This window comes from Macaca thibetana, chromosome 14 (assembly GCF_024542745.1).
Source record: "Macaca thibetana thibetana isolate TM-01 chromosome 14, ASM2454274v1, whole genome shotgun sequence".
Lineage (NCBI taxonomy): Eukaryota > Metazoa > Chordata > Mammalia > Primates > Cercopithecidae > Macaca > Macaca thibetana.
The window spans coordinates 11,409,848-11,420,045 of record NC_065591.1 but is presented as its reverse complement, the minus strand read 5'-3'; the positions used below and the strand labels follow the sequence as shown (position 1 = coordinate 11,420,045).

General features: G+C 52.3%; 3 protein-coding genes across 9 annotated transcripts in view; 2 read left to right on the top strand and 1 right to left on the bottom strand.

The window, feature by feature from the left end:
• POLR2G (RNA polymerase II subunit G) overlaps positions 1 to 10,198 on the top strand; it is a 188,755-nt gene that overhangs the window by 10,901 nt on the left and 167,656 nt on the right. The gene's annotated exons all lie outside the window — the stretch shown is intronic.
• The window catches only part of GNG3 (G protein subunit gamma 3), a 440,061-nt gene that overhangs the window by 318,154 nt on the left and 111,709 nt on the right, over positions 1 to 10,198 (top strand). The gene's annotated exons all lie outside the window — the stretch shown is intronic.
• On the bottom strand, positions 938 to 10,157 carry MTA2 (metastasis associated 1 family member 2). 2 transcript variants are annotated; one of them, XM_050756908.1, is made up of 18 exons: positions 9,448 to 10,157; positions 8,644 to 8,711; positions 8,182 to 8,275; positions 6,531 to 6,648; positions 6,336 to 6,399; positions 6,033 to 6,150; positions 5,310 to 5,412; positions 5,018 to 5,117; positions 4,344 to 4,532; positions 4,177 to 4,251; positions 4,006 to 4,064; positions 3,737 to 3,834; positions 3,479 to 3,618; positions 2,990 to 3,218; positions 2,707 to 2,796; positions 2,236 to 2,354; positions 1,979 to 2,127; positions 938 to 1,754 (listed from the first exon to the last, which is right to left on the bottom strand). In XM_050756908.1, the coding sequence occupies exons 1-18, from the start codon at positions 9,473 to 9,475 to the stop codon at positions 1,589 to 1,591; spliced, it is 2,007 nt and encodes a 668-aa protein (XP_050612865.1). In that variant the 5' UTR covers positions 9,476 to 10,157; the 3' UTR covers positions 938 to 1,588. The 2 variants fall into 2 exon arrangements, with proteins under 2 accessions (XP_050612865.1, XP_050612866.1); XM_050756909.1 differs by lacking the exon at positions 9,448 to 10,157 and adding an exon at positions 9,047 to 9,065.

The window sequence follows — 10,198 nt, the reverse complement described above, 5'->3', positions numbered from 1 at the left end:
TGGTATAATTGTCAGTTCCTCCCAACACCGCCGAGGTGTAGGCTCGGTACAGGGAGGGACTACAGGAGCTGGGGATGCCCTAGGGACAGGGATCATAAGGAGGTGGAGAGGACTTTCAGATGGGCTCAGCCCACAGCTTTGAATGGCGCAAAGAGCAGTGGACCTAAGGCAGACACCATGGTCTTTGACCTTGAGCAAGTCACAACTGCGGAGGCTGTTCCCCATCTCTAAAGGAAGTGCCCAAGGAGCACATAGTAGGCTGAACTTCTTGTTGTCTCTCCTAAGGTGTTCCTTCTAATGGGCCCTGCTCAGGCATCTAATCTCAGTGTCCCAAACCTTTCAGGCAGGAAACAGTGCTACAGTGGATCAGGGTATCAAGGCAGTTGCTGAGACTGGCCTTGAGGATCCTGAAGCAGCAGGCTGTACACATACACCCAGAGGTGCTGGAGTGGTTCAATGGTAGAATTCTCATCTGCCAAATACACCACACAGCTAGGTGAGGAGATCCTCCTATAACCCCATCACCACCACCAAGGTGGTATACATGGTACCCTGGCTGCCAGCAACTTCCAGAATTCCTTAAGTAAAAGGGAGAGGGGAGTAAGAGGTGGGAAACAGAGGAAGAAACACCCCCATTCTCCTTTCCTATGGAGGCCACCAGTCATCCAGAAAGCTCATCTCAACTCCTTTGAAGGAATCTGGGCCAAGATGGTGCTTGGGCTCCATCACCACTGGGAGCTGGGGAGCAGTTTGGATCCCACAAGAAGGCTAGCTGGAGCAAGCTGCCTCGGTCCAGGCTGCATATCTCATAAAGCTGTTCCCAAGGCAAGAACCATCTGTACCTCCTTTGTTGTCCTTTGTCCTTTATTTTCCCTGTCAAAGACACCCCCAACACACACACAACACACACCCATGGCAAAGAACAGCTGAGCCAGGAGAAGCTGAAGAAAACAGCTTTTTATTTGTTACTATAAGAACCAATTACAGAATCCGAGGTTAAAAAAACGGACAAAAGATCTTTATTTCTGAGAACTGGCGTACAAAAGGCGGAGGGGGAGGGGAGGGAAGGAAAGAGCGAGCATGGCCTGGGGTTGATGCCAGCTTAGGGGCCTCAAACTCCAATTAGGATAGTCCGGACACCGGACAGAAAGAGAAACCCCCAATTAGGAAAAAAAAAAAAAAAAAGACATGGCAGTGCACGCCCCCCTCCCCCAACCAGGTACCACCACCTGTTATCTGTTTACTCTTCCCCTCCCCATCCCCTTTCACAAAGGGAGGCAAAATTTTTAAAAAATTACAAAACCCTCCCCCCAAAACTGTCCAAGACATCTGTGGGTCCTACCCCCCAAAACAGGCTAGGTTCCCACATGGGCCAAGTTCCTGCAGTCTGTCCTCCATCAGCAAGCATGGAGGCATGAGACAAGTCTCGAGGTTGTAACACCAGAGGGCGCCCAACCCCTCCAGGGACGCACACTCACTTGCTCTCTTCCTTACTCCTCACTCCCTTTGACACGAAAGGGAAGGGAGGTTTGGGTGCCCTGGGCATCCACCCTCTACCTCTCAGCCCACCTCCCTCCCCCACAGGTGCTCAATCCTCCAGAACAATAGGCTCATTAGTGCTGGCAGGATGTGAGGGTGCAGGTAGAGGGACAGGGGGCCGCACTGCCATCAGCGTTGGCTTCACCTTCAGGGGCAAGTTGGGTCGGCGAGCAGCTCGCCGCATTTCCAGATGGGTCAGAGCCTTCCGTAGGGCCCTGGCCAGAAAGAGCAAGTGAGAAACAGAAAAGGCTTAGAGAACACTAAGCCCTCCAGGTGAAGCCCCACATTCCACACTGCAATTCTGCCTTCTGGCCCATTCTTTTCTGGCATCCCCACCCTGCATCCACAACCTTCCTAGAGCTCTTGCTCTGAAACTCCTACTCCCCACACTCACAGCCTGGACTGTCCCTCTCAGCCCCTCCCATGGTAGACTCCCTACCTGGTATCCTTTGTGGCCACAAACACCACAGGATTGGGGGCATCAGCAGGGTTTAGTTTCTGACGCTTGGCGGCTGGCTGTGAGCTTGAACGAATCCCTGAAGCCAGAGGCCTTCCATTGGCAGAGAAAGGAACCCCTGCCCCTGCCATCTGGAAAAGAGGCAGGATGGCACAATGAGGGAAGGGACCCTCTCAGACTCCTATGAGAAACAAAAGCCCACCCAACTCAGCTTGGCCCACCCCTTTCTGTCAACTCACAGTCTCATAGGCCCGTTTCACCATAATGCCCCCCAGTCCCCGGTTCTGGGACAGCTGGTTTCTGTTGATCGGTGTCTTGGTACCCCGAGGTGTTTTTGGTTTCAGGGGTGCCTGGGCCACTGAAAAAAAAGTAATAGAAAACTTTCACACCTTTTCTTCCCTACACAGTTCCCCTTTGTTACTTCCATCTCTTCCCCTGGACCAGCAGTTTACCTGGGCATCCCCAAAAGTAGCAATGGGGGAAGGTTCTGGCAAGCTATCACTAGTATTTCAAATATCAGTATGACCTTATCGAATCAGTACAGTAATACTGAATAGTTTACAAAAAAAATTATTAAACAACAAAAGTACAGTTTGTTAGACTAAATCTCTGAGAACACTATGGGGAAGAAGAAAACAAGGGGAGAGAAGATGTTGGACAGGGAACGGACTGGGAGCCTGATGCCACCCTCACTGGTCCTCATCCCATACCCAGATCTTTGACGATAGTTGCCAGGGGCAGCCGCACCAGAGGGTGAATCTTCAATGGAGTCTTGGCGGCCTTAGGAAGTCGAATGGAGCCTGCAGAACAAAGATGAAAGCTTCTGAAGGGCTTCACCATTCAGGTCTCCTCTGAGGCCAGAAGCCAAGTCTAATCTTTAAAAAATTACCTGTGGCCTACTATGCCTCCTGTTATTAAACATCCAGAGAAACAATCGTCTCTGGGCAGAACAACCCTAAACCCACCACCAGCCCCATCACTCCCTGTCCTTACACTCTGCTTTGATGGCATTGGCATTGATAGGAGCATACGGCCGTCGGGCAGCCCTCCTCGGCTGTAACAGGTCCCTGCACATGCGTCTGGCAAGACGGGTCAGTTTCGTGGTCTGAAGCAGGAAAGTTTGCCTGTTCTTAGCCAGTAGCTTGGCCCGGTTGGCGCTGGTTGTATAAGGGGAGAGACTTTGAGCTTCAGGTCTGGACAAATGACCCCTCGAGTGTGGCTCCTAGAAGAAGAGCATAGGAAAGAGAGAGAGCAGAAATCAGCATTGAGGCTCCCTTCTTTCTTCCATTCCCTGCAGAAGACAATTTATTCCTGCCTAATCTCTTTACTGACCTCTTGGCCTATATGTCTCCCCAACCAGCATCAAGCACCCCCTGCCCATCAAACCATCACCATATAAAGAGTTGGATATTCTGGCCCTCACCTAAGCTCACATCAATATGCTTACTGCTCTCCCCTGCTTTTACCCCCACTGATCCTTACTGTGGTACCCCGAGTGGCTCCCTCAAGCTGAGTTGGGGTCTTCAGTCCCCCATATTTCTTCCAGTAGATCCAACAGGAAGCACAGAGGCGGCACTGCATGTTAGGTGGGCCCCAGGCATACCACTGAGCAGACTGTGTGGCTGCAGAGCATGGAGAGGAGGGGGACAGGGAAGAAGCATGCTACCTGAGCCCCACAGATTCTTGAGCCACAGCAGGCCTTCCACCCATCCCCACCATCCCAGTGCCCCCATAACTCACTGTGGCAACTCTCACAAGTCAGGCCCTTCTGAAATCCAGCCCCATTCATGCCAGGTTTTGAACCCACAGAAATGATCTGGTTAGGGTTTGGCTTAGTGCTAATGGGGAAGGCGAGGAGAAGGGAAAAAACCAAGAAACTGGTCAAAGAAAAGAATCAATTTCCACTCTCAATGTGACCCTACCTCCTGCCCACCCCCAATCACTGAGGAAGGCACAAGTTAGGGGAAGGGAAGGAAAACACTCTGGTCTCCCCTAACCACTACACTTACTAGGTGGGGATGTAGACCTGTTTCAGTTTGCTATCTGCTTCAGCAGCTTTCAATCTTTTCTGTAAGAAGGAAAAAAGAAAGAGAAGGATCAGAGCAGGGAGAATATCATCAACTTCAAAGGCAGAGGTCAGCAGGTAGCCTATGGTCCACCCTCCCCAGCCCAGATGATACCTGCTGAATATACCGGTCTGTGGTTTTCCACATGTAATAAAACTGGACTATGCTGGCGAGTGACTTCCAGGGTAGCTAAGGGGCAGAGGGAGAAGAATGAGCAGGCATCTGGCCCCAGGTCCTGGTTCCCTCACCTGTCACCTCTCCTCCTAGCATCATCCACTTACAAAATCCTGGCGAATATCGTTGAAGTCCTTCCCATACTTCTCTAGGGCCTCCTCAAATAGCATGGCCTCTGAGGCTGACCATTCCTCCATCTCATCCCGACACAGCACCGGGCCGCCCTGGGGTACCAGGGTCGACATGGCCTTAGCCAGGTCATAGCCGTTCCTTTGCAAGGTATCCATAGCGTGAAACTATGGGGAAGACGGAGAGCAACTGAGGATCTGAAACTTTTGGCACCACTCCCTTCCTGCTCCTTAAAACACTCCCACTCCCGGCCAGGCACGGTGGCTCACGCCCATAAAACCAGCAATTTGGGAGGCTGAGGCGGGCAGATCACGAGGTCAGGAGATCGAGATCATCCTGGCTAAAACGGTGAAACCCCGTCTCTACTAAAAATACAAAAAATTAGCCAGGTGTGGTGGCGGGTGCCTGTAGTCCCAGCTACTCGGGAGGCTGAGGCAGGAGAATGGTGTGAACCCAGCAGGCGGAGCTTGCAGAGAGCTGAGATCGCGCCACTGCACTCCACCTTGGGCGACAGAGCGAGACTCCGCCTCAAAAAAAAAAAAAACACAAAAAACACTCCCATTCCCTCAGAGATACTCTCCTCTCCTGTCCCTAGGCTCTGCAAGTCCCCAGAAAGCCCAGCCTGCCCAACTACCCACCAACTTCTGCTCACCAGGGTGATATCTCGGGAGGCAGCAGCTGCACTCATGTGCAAGCTTGGTTGCCGAATGGAGCTACTGCAATCTAGAGCTCTTGCAAAGGTTCCCACAGCTCTAAGGGAGAAATTGAGAAGTCAAAAGCCAAAGAAGAAGAAAGCCCAAGTGGGCTGGGAAACTAAGCCAGAAGAGAAAGAAGGAAAACATCTATGCCAATGAAAGAAATAAAGTCCACCTCTAAGAACCATGGGACTCAGAACAATGTCCACACCTCCCCCAGCCCATCTTCCCTATCCACCCACCCCTCACCGGGCCACCACGAGAAACTGGTCGATCTGCCGGTCTGTGAGAGGGTTGTCTGGGTCCCAGACCTTCATCTCCATCTTCTGTTGGTTCCGATTATCAGATTCTCCTGGGGAACAGAACAATGGCAACCACAGGGAGAGGGCAGGAGGAAATAGTTGGTGTCTTTTCATTCACAATAGCACTTCCTCCTTCCTCTTCTTCTGCTTGGATTCTGTCAACTCTCCGACTTCTCTTCCCAACTGTTCCCATTTGCCCTTTTCAGGTTCCTACGGTCCCATTCTATCAGGGTCATGGCAGAGAGCCCTGCAGACTGTGCACTACATAACCCCAGGTGACACCATTCACAGAGACTATAATATTAAAGTGCCCCTTGCGCAGTGGCTCACGCCTGTAATCCCAGCACTTTGGGAGGCCAAGGCAGGCGGATCATGAGGTCAGGAGATCAAGACCATCCTGGCTAACACAGTGAAACCCCGTCTCTACTAAAAATACCAAAAAATTAGCCAGGCGTTGTGGCGGGAGCCTATAGTCCCAGCTACTCGGGAGGCTGAGACAGAAGAATGGCATGAACCCGTGAGGCGGAGCTTGCAGTGAGCTGAGATCACACCATTACCCTCCAACCTGGGCAGCAGAGTAAGACCCCATCTCAAAAAAAAATAAAAAAAATTAAAGTGCCCCTTAGAATTAGATAACTTGGTAGCCATACAGCCTTGTCCTGTTGCTTACCCTCTGCCAAGCGATCTGGGATCTCAGCTTGATATTTGCAACCAACTCTAATCTCGCCCTGATCAGCTAGAAGTGTCTTCTGCACAGGGTCAAACACCAGTGAGTAAAAAAAGCAGTCCTGGAGTTGGGGAGAGACAAGGTAAGCAGGGCAGCAATCCACATAGGCGGCAGGAAGGGAGGTGTATCTGAGTTTCCATGACCGGCAGTCTGGCAACCCGGTACCTTTTCATTGTCCTCCTTTCCCCCTCCCTTTTGTGAGCAATACCCATTCCCCTCCCTCTTCTCTCAACATCTCTTTCTCACCTCCTTTTCCAGGTACTGGCTCAAGATATCTGTCTCATTCAAGAGGGTCACACTGCATTTCCCCCTATAGAAGACAGATCGGAAAACCCCGGTGAGCCCCACTCTCCCTCCCCACAGCATCTCTGAATACCACCTCCTTCTCTCCATCTTCTACGTAAGTGCATGCAGGCTATTCTGGCCCCAGTTGTCCTGTACCTTATGTGGGTGGCTGGTAATGATTCAAATTGCCGAGAAAGAAAAAGTTCCCGGTGCTTCAGTTGATGGCGCTGCTGCTCAGACACCCCTGGCTGCTTTGATTCCTCTTCAAACTCCCCTGGGAGATTGAGGAGGAAGAAACCAAGTCAGAAATGGATCCAGCAAGACACCACCCTGGAAACTCTAACTCAGGGAAAATATTTGCTATCTTGGCTGTTTTTTTGTCACATTTCCCAGGTGTCTGCCTTCTATGCCTTTATCCTACCAGCTTTCCTTCTTAGCTGTATACCCCATCATGGATGCTCCCAACTCTATCAGTAATGCTCTTAGGGAAGAACTGCTGAGAGTACGAAGAATGCTGTAGACATACATCGCTACCCAGCTGCCAATGCTCAGACACCAAAGTCCACAACAGGCCAGCAAGAACATTACATTTGTCTCTTGCTAAACCAGCCTGAGGTCCAGCAACCCAGTAAGATGAAAAAAATATCACACAAGACTGTGTTTACCAGTTCTTTTCAATTTCAGGAGACTCTTTGCACTAAAACATCACATGCAGCCCTAACTATCCCTCATTCTCTACTTGGCTAATAATAGTTCCTAGGGTTTTCAAGGACAACACCTCTCAAGCTAGTGCCAACATCTTCCTCCTGAAAGAGCTGCAGCTTGCCCTGAAACCTAGTGGAAGGGGTTAATCTGGCTAGGCGCCAACCAAAGTGGGAGGGGGCAGAAAAGCCTCAGGCCCAGGCTCATTGGTGCATTGTTCCCAACCTCAGGGAGAAGGGGGGGTTGTGCAGTAGGCTCCACCCCTCGCTTGTGTGCTCCGGAAACCCTGTGCTAAGGCAAGGGGGACCACACCCCCAACACCCCTTCTGATTGGACAAGGCCAAGGTCAGCCCCTGCCAGATGGGGCTGGAAACCCTAAAGGGCCAGGGAACTTGGTTAGCCAGGCTCCTCTTTAACCCCTTCTCACCCAGAGCAGTCTGAAAAAGGAAAATGATTTAGAAAGGTGGAACAAAAGGAAGGAAAAAGAAAACCAAAGCAGGAAAGGAAAAAGAAGCTAAAGAAAAAAAATTTTTTTTTTTTAAAGAAAATGAGACCTTAAAGAGGATGAAAATAGAGCAAAATGAAAAGGGAAAGATGTAAAATGGGGGGTGGCAGGTGGGGAAATGGGCAAGGTGAGAAATTAAAAAGTGCAAGAAAACTTCCAGCCATCTTCTAACTTCCAGGTATTCTCACCACCTTGTGATTACAAAATAAGGCTGCTTCTCTGTTATGCGGGCTTCTCAGTACAATCTCTTCCTCTTCACCTTGACCTTCAGTCACCACCTACTGTCCCAGTGTACCCCAAACTGCCCCCCTTTAGAAAAGCATTCTGTTTCTCTAAACCCCGTCTTCATCCCCTAAATAAACCGTATCGTCTCTCTCCTACTCTCATACACAAACCATATCATGGCTTTTCTTATCACAATCTCTCCACCCTGCTTCCAACCCCAACGTGTAAAAACAGGTCTCCCTCCTCAGGCCAGGCATTTCCCACCCCCAAACTCACACCTCTGCCTTGGGCATGCTACCAGGGGAAATACCTGCAAGGACATGCCCAGGCCTCAGATCATGGGGAGGGGGAAAAGAAAGGGATGAAGATACTCACTGGCATTACTATCAGCCAAGCTGTTGAGGCTACTAGAAATGTCCCTGCGCCGGAAAAGACAGACGACCTTTGCCTCCACATTTCCATTTGCAGTCTAAGGGGAGGAAAAAAACAAAAACAGAAACAAAACAACGTAGCAGTGAAAATTGATCATCTGGGAACAGAAATACACAAAGAGACAAATAACAGTAAGTTTCAGAGGGACCTAAATTAAAAAGCCCAAGAAAATATGAGTAAATACTTACATTCAAGGACAGACTTCCAAATCCCTTTCCTTTGCCCCCAAGAAACAGAATAGTAAAGTTCCTGCTAAGCTCTCAATAGCCTTTCCTGAATACATCCAATGAATGAATGAATGAATATGAATGGGTACTTAGTATAGGGTCCTCTCTTCCACCTGAAGTTAGAAACCTCAGAAGAGACCACTGGGGGAGGGAGGGAGAGGGATTCTGCTCCACTCACCTTGTTGAGTTCCTCAATCCGTCTAACCAGGTAAGGATTGCTGGAGGAGTTCTCAAAATAGACGTAATCTGTAAGGGAAGGGAGGGGGGAGAACCACGAAGATCAGAGGAGATGGGAGAGACGCAGAGCACCAGAGTAGGAGAGAAAGTTGGCCTGAGTGGATCAAAAGAAGATAAGGATTCAGGCAGAGAGTGCGCTGAGATGTGAAAGTGTAAAGACTAAGAGAAAATAAGGATGTCCCCCACCCCCACCGCACCTAGTTCTAAAATCAGATCCATTACTCAAAAGTGAGCCTTAAGGAACAGGCAAGAAGCAGGGGTTCCCCTGCAGTCCCCACAACTCAGCAACGAGTTGCACCTCAGTCGCGGCGAAGTAATTGTTCGCTCTAGCGCAGGGCCCCCACCTTTTCGAACTGAGGCGCACAATAACGCCTGGGAAGAGGAAACCTCCGGGCGGCTCCTCCGCGGTGGCAAAGCCGTCACCCCAGCCCCTCGCGTTCCCTCCCCACCCTGTCAGCTCCTTCGGAACCGGTTTCCGAAGCCCACTCCGTGCCCCGAGGAGCCCCCGACGCAGCCCTGAAAGTGCCGTCGGGGCTGCTCGCAGCTTCTCTCCAGGAGTCTCGGCGCCCTGCCGCGTCGCGGTTTCCCGCACCCTAGCTCCTCGTCTCCCGGTTCCGGTTCCGGTCCGCGCTCCGGTCCATGCCGCCCCATACGCTGCGCCTCGCGCCACCCGGTGCCGAGCCCCTCCGGTCCCGACCCCAACCTCTCCCGCCCCGGACCCTGTACCCCTGCGCCCGGTACTCACCTCCCACCCGGTACATGTTGGCCGCCATGGCCGTTCCCGCCGCCGCCTCCGGCCGCACAAAGGGGTCCGGGAGGCTCGCGGGGGCAGGGCTCGGCTAGAGGCAAAGCCCTGAACGGTGGGCTGGCGCTTCGAGGGAGTCTCACTGGGGCCCGCGCAGCCGTCACCTCCGCTGCCTCAGCCGTCGCGGTTCATCCCGGCCCGCGCTGTCGCCGCCGCAGCTATCGCCTCACTCCCGGGACGCTGAGGCTGGCCCCGGTCCGCTCGGCTTCTTCCGGAACGAGCTCGGCTCCTGCCAGGCGAGAGCCAGGCTGCAGCTGCCCCCACCCCCGCCGAGTCCCACTAGTCGTTGGGCTCTGCCGGCCGCAGGGAAGGCTTGCCCGGCCCGCCTCAGGGTTCGCCTCCTTCCGGAACACCTTCGGCCGATCCGGAGAACAAGGCCCACTGCTCGGCTCAGGTCGGAGAGCGAGACCCCGCAGATCGGCTACTTCCGGAAGAAGTTCGGCTCCTGTCGGCCAATCGCTCGGCTATTTCCGTTGCAGCTCGGCACCCCCCCCACCCCTTTTTCCGAGGGCGGGAGAGGAGTGGGGCTTAACTCTGTCCTAGCTGGAGCCCTGCAGCTCCTCCTCCCGCCCCGAAGACTCGCGCGCCTCAGCGCTTCGCCAAGTTATTTGCAAGCGGCTTTGCCTGTTATTTGCATAAATGGTCTACGCTCCCTTGCCCTTTCCGCACGCCTCTTTTCCTTCGTCCCCAC